General features: G+C 35.4%; 1 protein-coding gene across 5 annotated transcripts in view; it reads left to right on the forward strand.

Moving 5' to 3' along the window:
* The window catches only part of CDH18 (cadherin 18), a 986,019-nt gene that overhangs the window by 948,039 nt on the left and 18,784 nt on the right, over positions 1-19,196 (forward strand). For all 5 annotated transcript variants that reach the window (XM_032337720.1, XM_032337722.1, XM_032337723.1 and 2 more), the window contains one exon: positions 7,064-7,181. In XM_032337720.1, coding sequence (XP_032193611.1) covers positions 7,064-7,181 — 118 coding nt within the window. The remainder of the gene's footprint in view (positions 1-7,063; positions 7,182-19,196) is intronic.

The raw sequence follows: 19,196 nt of genomic DNA on the forward strand, positions 1-19,196 counted from the left end.
AATAAATAAAATCTTTTAAAAAATTACAAAAATACATAAAAATAAAGTCTGTCACGGGTGAATCTAGAGAGATAGAAAAGGTCTAGGTCCATTGGAGTCAGATGGTCCCTTTTACTGTCTTTGGCAAGCCAGAATGACTATTCATCCAAAACTACTTTATTTATTTCAAAAAAATTTGGAGGGGGGAAAGGGCAGAGGGAGAGGCAGACACACAGAAACAGAGAGAGAAAATGTTAAGCAAGCTCTACACCTACATAGAGCAGAACATAGGACTTGATCTCACAACCCTGAGATTGTGACCTGAGCCAAAGTCAAAAATCAGACTCTGAACAAACTGAGCCACCCAGGCACCACCATCCAAAACTACTTTAATTCATTTTAAAGTTTGTCTTATAGTACTGAGAAGCATTGCCCATGTATTTTTGTAGAAAGAACAACCAGTAATGTGCTAAGGTAATCATTGTTTATGTTTTAATACCCTCTGAGGAGGTATTTGTGTATATATAAATGGAAAACTTTTTTTCATATTCATTGCCCATAAGAAAATTTAGAAAATGTAAGGAAAAAGTGAATGAGAATTGTATCCAAAAGTACTTACAGATCATGTATTATATTATATTATATTATAATATGTAACAATTAATATATAATTATATATTATGCAATATATTAAGATGATCACTTCAGAAGCTTAAACATTTTCTGTACCACCATTTCAAAAGCAGGAAGGATTTTTCAGTACAGATATCTAATGATTTATTTACCGAAGCCTATTTCAGTTGTGTCAGGGCCACAAAGAAAGTTTTAATAATTTGCACAGGATTGGCCTCATTATTTTCAGTATGACAATAAATAAATAAATAAATAAATAGATAAAGATACCAATTCAAAAGTATTGCTAGGGAAAAAAAAATTGCTAAAAAAAAAAAATCCATCGGAAATAAGGACACCTAAATAAGCTAAGAATCACTTAGGCAATAAAAATTTAAAATATTTAAATGGAATAATAGTGAAAATACATTGTATTGAAAAGGACAAAAAGGAAAATTTGTTTTCTACTCTTTTTATGATAAAACATAACTTTAATAACAGAATCTATCAAGGATATAAATCCCCTACAGAATCTTGTTTTTTTTTTTTGATCCATAGGCTATTCAGAGAATCCAAAATTAGATCATCTGAAATGTGATACAAAGACTTAAAAATCCAAACTTAAGCTAATAATTCATCAACCATTTTTAGATATTCTCTTTTAAATGTAATACATTTCTTTTTCCCTTTTATTTTACTTTTTTTAACTTCAAGGTAATTTCAAAATGTTTAGGGTAGAGTGAGATACTGTATTGGAAACAATACATACTGCTAGTCCTAGCCACCTTTGCAGGTAAAAGTATTGAAATTTGGGCAAATAACGCTCAGTCCTTGTTCTTGGATTAATTGATTTTTCTCCTGTGAATGTTCACATGTGTTCCCAAATCTAAAACACTGATATTAGTTTTCTAGATTGAACTCTCTCCATATTGGCCAGTGACCTTGACCTTTTCCATTGACCTCTTGATCCCAGAAAAGCTTATTCATGCATTCTTTCCAGGTCATCCTCTCCAGTCAGTGCCAACTTGCTAGCCTGAGACCTTCTGTTTTTACCCTCGGCACTGACCACCTAAGCTTCATAGCATTTCTAAGAAATGATTTATGCGACATCGACAAATGCTTTCTTCATCTCTAAAATAAAGAAAATTGTCAGAATTTTAGGGCCCTTCCATGTCGCGCCCTCCCTGCCTGCAGAGATGATGCAACACCAACACACACACAGGTCGATCACAAGCTCTTGTTCATTCCCTGGTCGATCTTTCTTTTCTCCTCTTGCGGGGAAGTTCCCTTGCCTTATATAGGGCATAACAGCCAATCACAGGGGTGTTCACGTGAACAGGGAGTATACAGCCAATCACAGAGGTGTTGAACAGGAGGTATCTGGGGCTGGTAGGCAGTGGTGGCATATGGTGCTCATGTGACGAGCACAAGGTCACGTGTGGCCAGGGCGGATGTTTTTTAGGCTGTCCGTACTGCTCCGGCGCCATCTTAGGGGCGCGACCGGCGCCATCTTGGGCACGTGACCCCGACACTTCCAAGCCTGAAATTTTGAGTATATGATTAGATGAGTCTCAAATGCCTTTAAATGTGGATTATTTTATTCTCCTCGGGCATGAGAAGTCATTCCATTTTTTAGAGAAGGCTAAATTTGTGACAGAAATATATCTTTATCTTCTGGGTCCCCTTAGCCATTTAGATAGTATTTTTGTTTTCTTCAGAGATTTCTTTTCTTCAGAGATTAAAATCTAATGTATATAGATTTATTTATGTGATTATGGATATTATCTCTTTAAAAAGTGTATTCATTGCTATCATCATTGCTATCTTTAATATTGTATGATTTTAGATGTCACATTAAGATACTTGGGTTCTTTATATGCTTAAGTATCTGTTTCTCTAAACGTTTGTTTCACCAAAATGAATTAAAACTTGTTACTGAGGTAATGAAAAGCCATTTGAAAATATTGTTTATTACACCCTTATTTAAACAAACCATTGTCAATCTGTGTGGTCAATTTGTATGATTTAACCTGTTACAAGGGAAATAGTCTGAATCTTTCTATTCTTTAATTTTGCCGCCTTTGGTTCATTTACCTTATGTTTGTAGCATTTCTGGAGAAACTTTGTGTGTTTTGATACAGAATAGGAATAGGGAACTCTATTTAAATAATGATTTGTTGAAATAGGTTTTCTGAAGCATATTTGTATTGCCCAGCTGTACAATGTCTCCTCTTCCTGTAACAATGGCTTTTAGAATTACAGGCATCTTTATTATGGATGCTTTGTGTCTAAATATAACAGCATGTGGCCATGGCAGAGAATGGTGTCTTTTGTGAAGCAGAAGTTTAAACCACCTATAAGAGCAGAATTCACCTTGAATCGGGTATCAATATACCTGAACTGCAACAATGTATTTCTCTGACTTAATAAATTTTCCCATTCTGTAAAAATTATATAGAGATCTCTCTCTCTATATCTCTCTCTATCTATATATATACATACATATATATTTTAACTACCCTGCACGAAAGAAATTTTAAGAAGAAAACCATGCATACATGAAATTTGAAGTCAGTTCCCAAAGTAAAGTGAATTCATAATAAATGAGATGGGTCTACCCATAGAAATGGAAATATAAATAACGGGAATTCTTTCTACCTTACTGATATTGACTTTCCCCTGTGTGTGTGTGTGTGTGTATATGTGTGTGTGTGTGTGTGTGTGTGTGTTTCATTACAAAGTAAACTTAGGAAACACAACATATATCATAGAAAATTATATTACCTAACACCAACCTACCTCCATCATATCCACTTACTAACAATAAACTTTGAATGAAAAAAGTACCTTGATCACTAGAGATTTTACACCAATATTTTATAAAGATCAGGGGTCCCTGGGTGGCTCAGTGGATTAAGCCGCTGCCTTCAGCTCGGGTCATGATTTCAGGGTCCTGGGATTGAGCCCTGCATTTGGGCTCTCTACCCTCTGCCTGACTCTCTGCCTACTAGTGATCCCTCTCTCTGTCAAATAAATAAATAAATAAATCTTAAAAAAAAAAAAAAGATTTTACAAAGATCAACTCATTGAACCAACAGAAACTAGTGTTATTATTAAATAAATGTATGATCCCACTTGAGATTATATTATAAAGCAAATTCATTGATTAATTTAAAGAAGATACACCCTGGTGCTGTGTATTATGGAGGGCACGTATTGCATAGAACACTGGGTATGGTGTATAAACAATGAATTTTGGAACACGGAAAAAGAATTAAATTACATTAAAGAAAATAAGATACAATGTGCTCCATAGAATATTCTTTTAATTTAAATGTTTAGTTGCACTAGATCATTTACCTAACATTGTGCATATCTGTGAAACTGACTACTTTGATGTTTTCCCCCTTTAATAAAGTAGTCAAGAAATAACAGACCATAGAAAACACATTTAAAGAGGGTGATACATTTATTTGATAAAAGAAATACAACATTGATTCTAATTAGTTTATGCTAAAAGTGAATCATTATTCATGGGCATTACCAACAACTGCAGCTTATAATTATTAATAAATACCAACTATCAATTTGGACTCCCTCCTCCCTTTAGTAGAATAAATTTATGACTGTGTTTCTTTCAGATCTTTCAAAATAATCAAATACTTTATGCACTAATTACATAATATGCACAAGATAGAAAATAATCTAAGTTCAGTTAAAATGATGAGAGACAGAAAATAAATTGTTATGGATTGTACATCACCCACAAGTTACCACAAATGACACACATGGAGGGCACAGGTAGCACAGTGTAGATAAATCCTAACTGACAAAAGGGTAGAAAATATTGGTGACAGATACATGGCACTTATCTAGATATCTGCCAGAAGCTTACATCTTTTAAAAATCACAGACATGTTCACTTCGGAGGTGGTTTTCCTAATAGAAGTCTAAGGAAACAATAAATTGAAATCTTTCTTCTCCTGACAGGAAAGGTGATTAGTAAACAGAAAAATTAAATAGACCTTTCCCCGTCAAGAGGATAAGAGGATATCTCCAAGTTCTAGATAAAAGCCAAGCAACATTCTAGGTTTTTGGAAGTATTTATCAGAAGCATTATAGAAGAATAAGTATGGATGCATGAGGCACATTCTGCAGGAATTCAAGATGAATGGTTCATAAACAAAATGTAGCCATCAGCTTATCATTTGCTATGGGAACAAGATCAAGAAGTTTTTGAGAAGACAAATTTGCCGTGACTGAGCTTCCTGGTAAATTCAGATTTGAAATTACTTGTATAAAAATGGAAAGTGTATTTTACTAAAGACAACAGCAAAATAGTAAAGCTATATTATGAATTATATCAGTGTTTAACAAATAGAATAACTTGTTTGTAAAAATTTAAAATGGGAAGAAAATTGTCGTCCTAAAGAAGCCATAAGGGGAATTATAAAATAATTTAGTTGGTTTAAGTTAATTGTTCTTTGCTGATCTGTTCCAAAATCACATTCCAAAATAAGAAGTGAATTTGCAAACCTGTGAGTAGGTTATGAAGTATCATCGAGAAAATAGGATTGTGCATTGGAGAATGACAATGAGCAAGGATTAGGGGAGATAGGACATTTGTTTTCAAAAAGAAAAATGTGTATCTATTTCATTTAACCCTGAAGAGAGTCTTGAAAACTTTATATTTTTATTTCAGTTAAATATTAAATACCTGAAAAGTAGAGAACGTAGGTATGTTTCTCAGATTACACGTGCTCTGAACTCCATGAGCTTTCCATGCACTCAAGAAAAATTGTCAAATTGCTTCTGATTATCCATCAATTTATTCTACTGTCAAGGCAAAGCCAATAAGAAGGGGGAAAAAAGAATCTATCCAGAGACCAACTGTAATTTAAACAAAAAAGAAAGCAACAACAAGGAGATATGTAGATTTTTCATCTTAAAATTAATAGTCTGAAGTGAAGTGAAGAGAAGAATGATAGAGACTTCTTGGGATATGTGGGGGCTGGGGGAAGCTTTTACCTAACTTTCTTTCTGAGAATACATTCTGAGCAATAGAGAGCCGTATGCAGATATGGATAAAATAGATCACTTTCTATATAGCCTAAAGCACTTTCCTCACTTCCCCTTCATGAAGACACATGCTTTTCTGGTCCTACTGTCACTGATGACTCCTTCTTAGTACTTTTACATTCATCTTCATCTCCCAGGCCAACTAATGGACTCGATGCATGGAGGGAATTTAGCTTTTACCTGCTGTACGTATTGGTATACTATTTCACTTGGAAAAGATTGAAATGGGATGAAATTGAGCGAGATGTTTTTAGAAATCATAGCAATTTTTGAAATGAACACAGTATATTTCACATGCAGGAAACACTCTCTTTTTTAAGATTTTATTTATTTATTTGAGAGAGAAAGAACATGAGCAGAGGGGCAGGGTGCAGGGGAGGGGCAGAGAGAGAGGGAGAAGCAGGCTCCCTGCTCAGTACAGGGCTTGATCCCAGGACCCTGGAATCATGACCTGAGCCGAAAGCAGATGCCTAACCGCCTGAACCATTCAGGCACCCCAGGAAACATTCTTTTTATGGCTACTTTTCCCTCTCTTTCTTTTAGTTTCTCTAAGGAAGGACTAAAAAAAGGACACCTACGCATTAGGATTTTTTTTTTTTTAAGAGGAAAATATTATCTTGCATATTAGTTTGGATACTTCCTTGCTAAGAGTGCAATGGCTACCGCTATGGAATTTGCATTGTTTTTAAGCCACCTGGAATAGCCATTTATATATTTAACTTTCTCTGCTCCATGACGTGCATAGTCCAAATTTTAGAATTGCTTTCTCTCAGCACTGTATATAAGAAGTATTCCATAAAACTCTGAGTGGTCTGGTTTTGCTTCTGCTACCATTTTAACAGGTTTGAGGCACATCACAAACCTTTAGGGTCTCACATTCCTTATCTTAACTATGATAACATAGAGGGGCTAGGTCATGCTCTCAAAGGTCCCCTGAAATGGTAAAAATAATATGGCTCCACTGTTTTTGCATTTACTTTCTGAGAACGACATACACTACAAAGCTGTTCTACAGGAACACTAGGATATTTATATTTGTACAAACAATACTTCCTGTTTCCTCAAACAGGTGTTCTTACGAAACCTTCCAGTTAATTGGCCCCAAGGTACTGTAGGTGATAAAGAAAAAAAAAAAAATTAAGTGTTGGTGCTATGCTAGAAAATAAAGCGTGGATGATTATAAATTGTTCCATAACCTGTTTCCTAAAATCTCATGCAAGAACAGGTCAGTTAGCTGGGACATTTATTACTTGAATTCGAAAAGACTCAGGGTAGATAAAGGGGTCTTTTAAAAATCCTTTTGTGATGGCAATGAAAAATGCTATAATATAATTAAAATCAAAGGAATAAGTCAAATTAATTTTCCTATTTAGTCTTTGCTTTTTCTCTTCAGGTGATTCATACGATCAGTGCCACTGATAAAGACGATTTTGCAAATGGACCAAGGCTTAACTTTTTCCTTGACGAACGCCTATCTATAAACCCAAACTTCACTCTGAAGGACAATGAAGGTGAACGTGATTTACATATACTTTCTAACCTATGTGATATCTGTTTTGACTTCGTGTGGAATAGGCCTGAGCAGTTTTGCTTTATGCGTGCATACCCATGAACAGCTTGCAAATCAGCATTCAAAGTCAGTTTGATGTTAATGTGTTATGATCTGTGAATAGCTTGTATTTAAAATTGAGCCATATGTACAAATAACTTTCATTGAGTTTATTCAGAAGCATCCCTTTAAACAAGAGATGTACATGTAATATGCTCTTGGGCAAATTTTAAGAGAAATCTTAGCTGACAAACATGTTTATGAGAGTTGCTTGCAATTGCTAGGAGGTAGAAAAATTTTAAATTAGGAAAAATGAAAAATATGTCCTAGGGACAGTTAGGAAAGGAAATGCAATGTTTGAACTCATCTTGCATTAGCCAGGCTATCAAGATGTGGTGTACAAATTATATTTCCTCTTGTTATTATGAATATTTTCAAAATGTGGGTAGAAAATATGCATAATTGCAGAATATTGTGGAAATTTTGAATTGCTTTTGTTTAAACTTCTGTATTGTGTGAAGGAAAAAAGAACACCATAATTTAGTAACTAGAGAAGATTCTCATGTTTTAGGTTCCTTGTTCCGTAGATTTCTCAAGGTTGCGTAAAACTCCACCTTCCTATAAAGGAAGCATTAAATCAGTCAATATGTGCAGTGTTCTGATCTGTATCAACTTTCTTCTTCCCTAAAACTATCTTTGGTCATGCTTATCTGAATATGTTATTATTTGGAATTTAACACTGGCCTCAAAATCCTGTAAGAGAAACAATGGTGGATACATTTAGGAGTAAACATTTAATTCCCTTTCTGTACCTTCAGGGAGACCTATTATATATATAATATCACTAAATCTCAACTCACTAAAACATTTTGTCCATTTTCCTTAGCTTCTTTAAATTATCATAACAAGGATACCAAATTGTACATGTGACCATAACATAGTTTACACGAAAATCCAAAGCTGCTTATTCTTCTTTCTCATTTTAACTTCCTTATGGTCAGCTCTGCCTATGGAAATACTATATGGAATATAGTATTTATGGTATTTAATACTATATGGAATATACTATAATATGAAATGTTATATGGAAATACATATTTGTGAATGTTTTTATATGACAAATTATAATAATTTATCACTCTACATTTATATACATTTGGACATCCCATTCTACGATCCCAAATATATTTCATGTAATTAACTATGGGAAATATGTAAAAAAACTTAATGCATTTTTCCCATAGTTCAGATAATTGTGTAATTTGGGGAGCATTCAACTTTCTGTCTTGGTCAGTTAAAATCACACCTCAATCCCTATATTTATATTTCAGTTGTTTCTTTTGCCTTTTTTTTTTTAAGACTTTATTTATTTAGTTGACAGAGATCACAAGTAGGCAGAGAGGCAGGCAGAGAGAGAGGGGGAGGCAGGCTTCCCACTGAGCAGAGATACTGATGTGGGGCTTGATCCCAGGACCCTGAGATCATCACCTGAGCTGAAGGCAGAGGCTTTAACCCACTGAGCCACCCAGGTCCACCCCCCCTATCTTTTCCCATCCTGATAAAGATTTTATTTTACATTTTAAGTAATTTTAATTTGATGATACAATCATGAAGATTTGACTTGGATTTAAAGGTGTGTTATATTCAACTTATTTAACCTATGTAAGTATAATTCCAAAAGTATTTTTAAAAGAAACAAGAGAATTTTCTATTGTCGAGACCCACTTAGTGACTGAAAGTTCTTTGTAAAAAATTTTTATATCTGGGGCGCCTGCATGGCTCAGTTGGTTAAGTGACTGCCTTCAACTCAGGTCATCATCCCAGGGTCCTGGAATCAAGCCCCATGTCAGACTCCCTGCTTGGCAGGAAGCCTGTATCTCCCTCTTTTTATGCCTGCTGCTCTGCCTACTTGTGCTCTCTCTCTATCTCTCTGTCAAATAAATAAGTAGATGAAGTCTTAAAAAATTTATATCGAGAATTTATGAACTTAATACATGGGTCTATTCACAAGGGCTTAATTCAATGATTTGACATCACTAGTTGTGGGAAGTCATTTTAAGGAGCTCCCTCAAACATATGCACACTTTTAAAAGGGCTTATTGTACTGATGTAATTTTTTCAAAAGATTTTATTTATTTATTTGACAGAGATCACAAGTAGGCAGAGAGAGGCAGGCAGAGAGAGAAGAGAAAGCAGAGTACCTGCTGAGCAGAGAGCCCAACGCAAGGCCCGAGCCAAAGGCAGAGGCTTATACCACTTAGCCACCCCGGCGCCCCCTGATGTAAATTTTTCAACATTTATTTTAACCATATCAGTGAATGCTTAAACCAGCTATATACTATGTCAAGTATGTGACCTCTAGACAATTGTGTAGGGATAAAGAAGTTTTAATCTATGTGTAAGACTATTTTTTAAAAAAATATTGGGAATTGATAAAATTGTAAATAACACAGGAAAACTTCTTTTGAATAACAATAATTCTAGAAAATATTCAAATGCATAGCTGAAAACATGTGCTTATGAAAGCATACTTGATTATTCTAGATAAGCCAAGTCACCTAACTTTCCAAGCTTCAATTTTTACATCCACAAATTATGATTTTTAAAATATGCACTTTAGGAGTGCCTGGTTGGGCTCAGTCAGTTAGGTGTACAACTCTTGGTTTCGGCTCAGGTCATGATCTCAGGGTTGTGAGATTGAACCCCGTGTGGGTCTCCACGCTGGGCGTGGCGTCTGCTTGAGATTCTCTCTCCATCTCCCTCTCCTTTTGCCCCTCTTCTCCAAAAATAAATAAATGAATAAATAAATAAATAAATGCATACATAAATAAATAGATTAAAAAAATACTCACATTGGAACTTTGGGAGAATAATGATACCATATAAAAGATGGATTTTTCTCTAAACACAAGGCAGCTACAGATAATACTATGTAAAGAGAAGATTAAAAATGGAATAGCCATACTAAAATGAATATACTCATATAAGTATATGCACCCTTACAATAAACATAAACACCAAAGCCAAGCACAAAATTAAATCTATGCTAGCATATGAGAGTTTAAAACTATCAAGCCTCAAAGATAAAGAGAAAAAAATGTATACTATTAAAAAGAAAATGAAAAATAATTAAAAAGCAATGATAATTAGATTTTTAAAAAATTTTAAAGATTATATTTATTTATTTTAAAGAGAGCCTGGGGCTGGGGGAGCCCGGAGGGGAGGGAGAGTTTTAAGCAGGCTCTCTTCTGAGTGTGGAGCCTGGGAGGGGCTCATTCCACCACCCAGAGATCAGGACCTGAGCCAAAACCAAGAGTCAGTTGTTTAACTGACTTGCCACCCAGGCACTCCAATAATTAGTAAACTAGATTCCTGGTTAAAAAACTAAAATAGCATAAGCTGATAAAAATCATCTGGTCAAAATGCTGATGAAAAATAATTTGCTAATATTAGCCTTCTCTACAGTTAGTTAAAAATAGTAAGCTATTAGGAATGAAGGCGGACTCATTATTAAAGACGTCTTCCAATGTATAAAAATAAGTTTTTTACATTTAACTACTGACATTTTGGCAAATATTGTATTAGTCTTTGCCTTCAGGATCTCTGCAGAATATAATACTTAAGAAAAAATCTTAGAATTCATGTTTCATTTCATATGTTAAAACTTGAAGAGTAAACACTAAAAATTAACAGCATAAAAATCTGTATTTTCCAAAGCAAGAAACGTTTTTCAGAAAACTAAATAATGAAACTTATTTTATCAGTAGAACAGAAGACCAAAAAGGAGAATAAAAGATGGAAAATAAAAGCATAGAAAATGATAGAAGAAAGTAGATATTAGTTCAAATATACAGTAGCCATTATCAAACTGAATATAATTTTTAATCAAAGCTATCTCATATTTAAAGGTGTGTGTGTGTGTATACTGCTTAGGTGAAATATACCAAATACAAGATGATATAGAAAGTTTGATATAAAATGTTAGAAATAGTTAGCTTATTGCTTCAAAAGAAGCAACTATTGTTAGAAAAACGAAACAAATCCAAAACTTGGTGTCTTAAAACAAGATCTTTATTTAGGTCACATTTCTAACAATGAGCAATTTCTGATAGGTTCATCGAAGCAATTCTTCTGGTTTCAGGATAACTTCAGTCACTACAACTAAGCAGTATTGTACAGAATGTTCTCTATTCAGAAAGAAAGGAAAAAATGGAGAACAATAATAAGTAGAAACAAATTACAAGATTAACCTTGATGATGAAATTGCCTACATGAAAATTTAAGAGAACCTACAAAAACATCTTAAGTAATAATGGGATACTTTGCCAATTTTTTGAAATACCTCAAAATACATAGATTTCCTATATTTAAAACATATGGATAAGTAATAAATCAGCTACAATTTAAAATGGCAAAGACAAATGAAATAAATTAGCCTCAAATCCTTCTGAATGATTATAGAAAAAAAAATCCAATATATAACGTTCAAGTTTATCCTATGTAAGGAACAATGTTACTGAAAATATAAAACCATGCAAGAAATATATTTAACAAATTAATGAATCAGAGTGCTCAGATGTTCATATTAATTTATAAATTCAACATCATTTTAATGACAAACTGAATTTAGTAATCTGTTAATAAAATGCAAATGGAAAATGAATAAAAAAAGCAAGAAAGTATTAGAAAAAAAGATGAAGGAGATACATAGCTATCAGAAAGAGAAGAAAAGAGGGTATATCCTAACAGAAATCAAGACATTATAAAGATGAATGTAGTGCGCGTAAACCCAGACAGTTGGATTTTCTTTTTCTTTTTCTTATTTATTTATTTATATATTTATTTGGTAATGCAAGTGCATGACTTAGACATCCATTGCGAAGGCATCCACTTCAAAGAGACATCTACTTCAAAGGGACGTTCGCTTCAAAGAGAGCTCGCTGGAATAAACACGTTGCCAGCCACAGGACTAGATGAAGATCCGGTCTCTTCACCCTGCCTCCCGAGACTCTTTGTTTTAGACATCTTAATTGATTTGATAACTGATAATTTGGGCCTTCCTTCCTCCCCGTCTCTCTCTCTCCTTGTTTTTTAAATTCCCCCTCTTATGTGTTAAATTCGTGGATAGACTAGCCCCCCAAACCATAGGACCTATCCTTGACCCCCAAACAACAGAACTTCAAGCCCCCCCTCCCCCGACACACACATTCTCTTTCCCTCTACCCTCCACCTCTCTGTGTGGACCCAAGTGTACCATGTAATCTTCGGGACATGTAAGTAATAAGTCTTTTTTTTTTTTCAAAGTGTCCTGATGTTTATTGCTGAAGAGTGTCTTGCAATCATAAGAATCATAAGTTCTGGTCCAGCCACAACATTGGTTATTGGTAGACTGAGGCCAGCACCAAACAATGAAGGACTCCTTAAATAAAGTACAGAAATAGATAAAGAGAAGAGGAGAACAAATTGAGGGAACTGAAATAGAATGAATAAATATCTAAATCTATATAGAGACATATGAAATTGATAGAAGACAAAGGTAGCATTTTTAGCCATTGTGGAAAGGGCAATCCAAAAAGTACATAGAAATGGACCAACTGTTTCTATATCTAGAGAAACTAAAATTAGAGTATCTCAAATACATGCACAAAAAATAAATTATACATATATTAAAGAACTACTTTTACAAGAAAAATTCTAAGAATTTTAGAGTAAAATGAAGTGCACTCATTTCGTATAACTGGGATAGGAAAGGATTTCGTATAAAAGACACAAATAGCACACTCATAAAACATTAACAAATGTGATAATGTTAAAATTATTCCTGCACCAAACGATTTCTAAATAAAACTTAAAAACAGGTTCTAGCCTAGGGTAAGATAGCCATACTTACAAATGAGTAAGGATTAGTATCATGAATATATTTGCACAACAAAGTAAGCATTCCAAATAGGAAACAAAAGAGCGAAAGGATACAAATAATTAACAGAGGAAAAAGAACAGAAAAGTAATAAACCTATGAACATATGAACATGTGTTCAAAACTATTAATGATTTTAAACATAAAGAGAAGACTATAGCGTAGATGTTACATGCATCCCATTAGTCAAAAATAAAAACAAAATCTGGGAATGTCAATTATTTAACAACTAAGTAGTCATTGACACTGTGTCATAAGAGCCCTCACACCGTTATGTTAAGATTGTACCTTACCTACATGATGAGCAGTGAATCTTGACCCAGTTTCACGGATGCTGGCACAAGGCTCTGTACTCCTGGTTCAGAGAGAAATGCTTCATTTTTCATGGCACGGGAAGTAGTATGAACTTCACATTTTCTCTGATTCCTCTAACCCCAAAGTCTCAGAGAATGACATGGCATAGCCCAGGTGCATGGTATGCATGCAGTGGGTTTGCTTAACAACAGAGGAACCTTCAACTAGGGCGTTCCAATATTCTGTAAGAGGCTGCAAGGAAATTAGGTTTGCCTTGGCCCTAGAGGTTGTCCTCGTATTTATATAATGGGGTGATAAATAAGCCTGCTTTTGTTCTGGAAGGAGGCACTCCTGCTTTCTTCTAACGCTGTCTTCTACGTTCTGAATGAGAGTCTGTCCTAGATACTCTGACATGAGTAATGAAGTCCTTTGTGCCTGACCCAGGAGCCACGTATCTTCTGGCAGCATCCATAAATCTGTAACAGGCTAACCTGTTAGCACCTGATCTGGTAAAATCTCAATCCCTCTTATACATCATCGAACTAATTCCTGCTAAAAACTGTTGTTAAAAAAAAAAAAAAAAACACTTATTTATTTATTTATTATAATGTGCTCATGTATGTATGCTAAGCTTAGTCCAGAGACAGATAACTCACCCATGTTGATGTCTGCAAGCATATAATATCACTAATGTCCTCATAGCAAGTCAGATCTTGGAGAACACATGTCTCTTCACATGTTCCATTCTATTTACATAAAAATTTCTTTGTTTGGGGCCTGTTTTTCAGTATTCCCTGTGACATACACTCTAAGTATATTGGTAGAAACCACCAGTATGCAGCTAATATTCTGCTCAAAGAAACAAGAGTCCTATCAAAGCAAGTATGTCCATTCAGAGAAAGCATAGCCCAAACACTGATTGCTTTGGTTGGTAGCATTTTTTTTTTTCCTTTTATACAGGTATAAATCTCTAGTGAAATTATCTGTCCTTCTTTTTTCCTCATTTCTTAAATATATTAATCTTAACGATTTTACAATCATTGTCAACTACCTCTAGTGTCTCGATAAGATAACAGGTTTTGGTTTCTCACCGAGGAGATTGGAGAAACAGTACTGGGACACATGGTCTTGTTTCTTGATACGTCTAGCAATGTGTGTATGTGTTAGATGTCACATGTAGTGTATGGATATAGGAGTCTCACGTGACAATGTGTTTCTTCAGGGATTAGTCACCATTTTCTCTGATACACAAGGAGAGAAGGCAATCATTATGGTAACCCAATCATTATGGTAACCAAGTCAAGGTTGACTTGTAGTTTTGTTCAGAGTCAATCTCTGCCCTGTTGCTAGGACATGGCACTCTAGGACTTTCAACTGGGGGCTTGTTCGTGTACTGGGACCGTTGCGCTAGTCCCCAGCTTTGCCGATTACCTGTCCAGCACAAACAGAGCGGGCAGGAATCGCTTCTTTGTATTCCAGGCCTTTTCCACTTAGACTTTCAGGTTTCTGCTCAACTTTCAATTTAACTTCCAATTTAAACTTTCAATTTAACAAATGTCTTCAGGGAAAGTCAGCCAGGTGTTTAAGGCCCCTCAATTTCCATTTGACTCAGGCCCAGGAGACTTCAAAAAGTTTCCGTGTCTCTGTCCCCAGGCTGGAATTCCATCCTCCCGTTAGTTTCTAGTACAGACAAACGGGTTGTAATCCGCAGCCCCACGTTCATGGGCTTCCCCTGTCCGGAATCTGGCCCCATCTGGTTATCTTGCTTCAGGAGTTCCTGAATGTCCTTAAGCAAACACTTCACTGGGATGTCCAGGCTTTTCTCTTTGCTATCACTAAGAGTATTTGTCAGTCAAACACCATTTTACCTGGACCTCCATTGGAGGTCAAGGATTTTTACTTTTCACATATTTTGACAAATAGTTGGCATATAAAATGGGCTCAGAAGAAAGGATGTTGTTCAGTAATAACCTAATTATCAACGAGATGCTGGCTCCCTGGACATTCACTGATATGCTGCAGATATGTATTCCTTAAAATTGAATGGAAGCGGGTTCAGACCTCCATGCTATATACTGAGTAAAACCAAGACCCTTTGGAAAAGTTCTGAAAGTGGTATTGGGTAACCACATTCTCACTCCGTGCCGGGTGCCACCTCAACTGATTGTTTTGCGTTTCTCTGGCTTTCTTTTGCCCTGGTTTTGTGTCCCATGTCTGCTGCAGTCCTTCTCCTGCAAGTGCCATGTGCTCAAAGCACACACTAGTACCAAAAGTGTAGGTGAACAGAGGATGGTGAAAAAACAGCCGAGCTTAGCAGATATCAGAAAGGAATAATAGGTGAAAGAAATTGTAGCCTAAAAATAGATTTCAAACTCATTCTTCTAAATCTTAAGGGCTAACTATGGGCAGCTAACTAAACTTGGCCTGGGGAGAGATTCAGAAAGTCACCCCCAAAGCAGAGTGACATTGAGATTCACAAGAAGATATTTAAATACTGGCCCAAATCTGCTCATTACCCCATATGATGTTGGAGACATCACTGGGAATCTGAGCTCGAAGATCTTCCCTAAGTGGAATCATTGCAAGGGTCACATAGGTTGAAAGACAGAGGCAGTTGGTATACATTGGGAGGCATTTGCTATTAGAAAGAGAAAAGCATACAGACTTTTTGAGTGGACACATGAAAACTTTGCCAATTTAAAATTTCTGGTAAGATAGAAAAACTCAACTAGTGCTGAAGACTGAATTAGTAATCAGAAAGACGGAAGAAGCAGCAACACTGCCCCAGAGAACAGTGCTTTTCTCATACTCTCAAGGGGCATGTGAGGTGGGGCCCGTGTCCTTGGGCACCTCCTGCTCTTGAGTCTTGGGGCATTTTGCTACCTCTCCTGGTTTCTCTCCTTTATCAAGCTTCAGTCACTTCCCTCTTTTCACCACAGTCTGGGGAAACCGTGACTCCATCCATTCTCTGAATCATAACCGGAAAAAGTTAATGTCTTTAAGAGCAAATTGGCCAGCACCTCAGTCACCCAATACCCAGTACCCAAGAGACCTCAACCAGAGCAGATCCACTTTTTTTAATGACAGATGGTTATATGATAGCTGGCATCTTCCTAATGACAGCCATTGCCACACTGTGGGTTCTCTCCCCATTTAGACTGTAAGATTCAGGAATACACGGACTTTTGTCTGACTTATTTACCTGCTGTATTCCTAACTCCTACCATGATATCTGACATAAAGGAAATTTTAAGTAAGTATCTGTTAAGAAAAATAAGAGGGAAAAGCAGCAAAGAAGAATGTTTTAGTAGAGTCTGGAAATAGGTCGCCTCTATTTGAAACCTGGGTTCTCTGCGGATTATGTGTGAAACTACTGCCATTCTCAGTGTGTGTCGGTTTCCTCTTTTGTAAAATGGAGATATGGAGACAATCATTACTATTTCATGCTTCTGAAGAGAGATCAAAATATAAAGAATTTGAAATTACATAGGAAGGATTACAAGTTACAAAGGGTACATTGAAGGGAACTAAAAAAGAAATACATCGATGGAACCATAATATGAAATACCCAAATAAATTACTCTGTGTAAAGAAATATTTAAGATTGATAGAATATGTATATACATAAAATGCCAGAGAAATTCCTTAAGTTGACAGATAAGAAAATAACTTTACCAATTTCCAGACAATGAATATAAATTGTAAGGAGTATAAATGGTCCTCACGTGCTCATTTGCAACATTACAAGCTAATACTCCGTGGGTCTTCTTTTAGTGACATTTGAACAAAAGAACTACAATAAAATAATCCTCTTCTTATTAGGATATCACTCGTATGACAATTAGGGAAGAGTATTTTAAAATGCTGAATGCCTCAGAAAAATCTAAAAAACTATCAAGTATAATAAAATTTCACGGATAAAATATTTGGAGCTACAGCAGCCCCATGAAAATCAGATAAGAATATCTGAAAAGGTAGAGACAAAGTATAAAATGAGCAATATATAATTACACATCAAACAGAAATAATGATTTAAGTATAGAGTTTAATCATATGTATGAGCAATAATGATAATATAGAAAACATGCTTCTTAAGAAATGTCTATGAAATGGTCTTTGGATATTTTCAATGAGAACATACTAATTTACTGTTTTTTTTTAAGATTTCATATATTTATTTGACAAAGAGAGAGATCACAAGTAGACAGAGAGGCAGGCAGAGAGGGGAGGAAGCAGGCTCCCTGCTGAGCAGAGAGCCAGATGCGGGGCTTGATCCCAGGACCCTGAGATCCCCCTGAGCCAAAGGCAGCAGCTTAACCCACTGAGCCACGCTGGTGCCCTTATTTACTTATTATTTAACTTCAACCTGAGTTGAAGGCAAAGGCTTAACCCACTGAGCCACCCAGGTGCCCTTATGTATTGTTTTTAATTTAAAAATGAAGCAAAGCACCTGAAATGCGCACACGGGCGCGCGCACACACACACACACACACACACACACACACACACACACACGGCTTTATTTCATTGTTTGACATTTACACTGGCTTCCCGCTTTCTATAGAAGACACACACTACTATTCATCACCCTTCTTGTTCTCTCTTCTTAGAAAGAATGAGCTTTATTTTTCTTCCCCTCTAAAAGAAATCCTGTAGTCAGCTCTTAGATTAACATTGGTTTTCTCCTATCACTTAATCTGTAAAGGGGCATGCGTTGACTGTGGTGTATAAGGCCCTGAGTGATCTAAGCTGTCCAGAGTGTTAGGAGTTAAAACACAAAGCTCCTGCTTATGGGGGACTTGCCATCTAGTTGGGGAAATGAGGATGTGAAGAAATGTAACTTGTGAACTCAGTGACACTTGAGTTCCTTTAAGGAGATCACTAAAGATTGTATTGTTCAAAAGACATAGAACATGATTTGACCTTACAGGATAGAACCTGTTCCACCAGGTAAAGTGAACCTCAGAACACTTTTCAATTAGATGAAGAATTGAGACAGCGTAGAGAGGACAGAATGCAATAACAGTTAGAGGATCTAGTCGGGGAGATGTGGCAAAGCAGAGACACAAGCATTGGATTCACTCCTGAGCACATAATAAGTATTAAGCACTGTGCTATACTCTACGCTTGAAAATATACCCTTTAGTTAATCCTTTAGTTGCTCTAATACCAAACTGTGGTGGATAGAAAATTTTGTGTTTAACCAAAATCTGTAATATTTATTTGGAAAATTAGGACCCTTACTTATTAAATACTAAAGACTTTGATTTGGAAAATAACCAAGTGAAGGATTTCTAATTTTTCTTTTTGCAACATATACAGTATGTTTAATAATGACCTTATTTATCATTAACTAACATATCAATAATAATTTTAAAATAAAAAAGAAGAGTTCAGAAGAAAATATTTAAGTCACAACATTTTTAAAGTACATTACTCTAAAACAACAACAGAAAAGAAAAGCAAAAAATGCTTTCTGATTAAAATGAAATTTTTCCAAAGACCACCGAAACTTTGTTTATATTTTTTCAAAGATTTGTTTATTTATTTTAAAGAGAGAGTGAGGTGACCGAGGGGAGGGACAAAGGGAGAGAGAATCTCAAGTAAACTCCCCACTAAGCACAGAGCTAGACGCAGGTCTTAATCTCATGACCCTAAGATCATGACCTGAGCTAAAAATCAAGAGTCCATTTTTTTTTTAATTAATTTTTTAATTTTTTTTATAAACATATATTTTTATCCCCAGGGGTACAGGTCTGTGAATCA

This window comes from Mustela erminea, chromosome 3 (assembly GCF_009829155.1).
Source record: "Mustela erminea isolate mMusErm1 chromosome 3, mMusErm1.Pri, whole genome shotgun sequence".
NCBI lineage: Eukaryota > Metazoa > Chordata > Mammalia > Carnivora > Mustelidae > Mustela > Mustela erminea.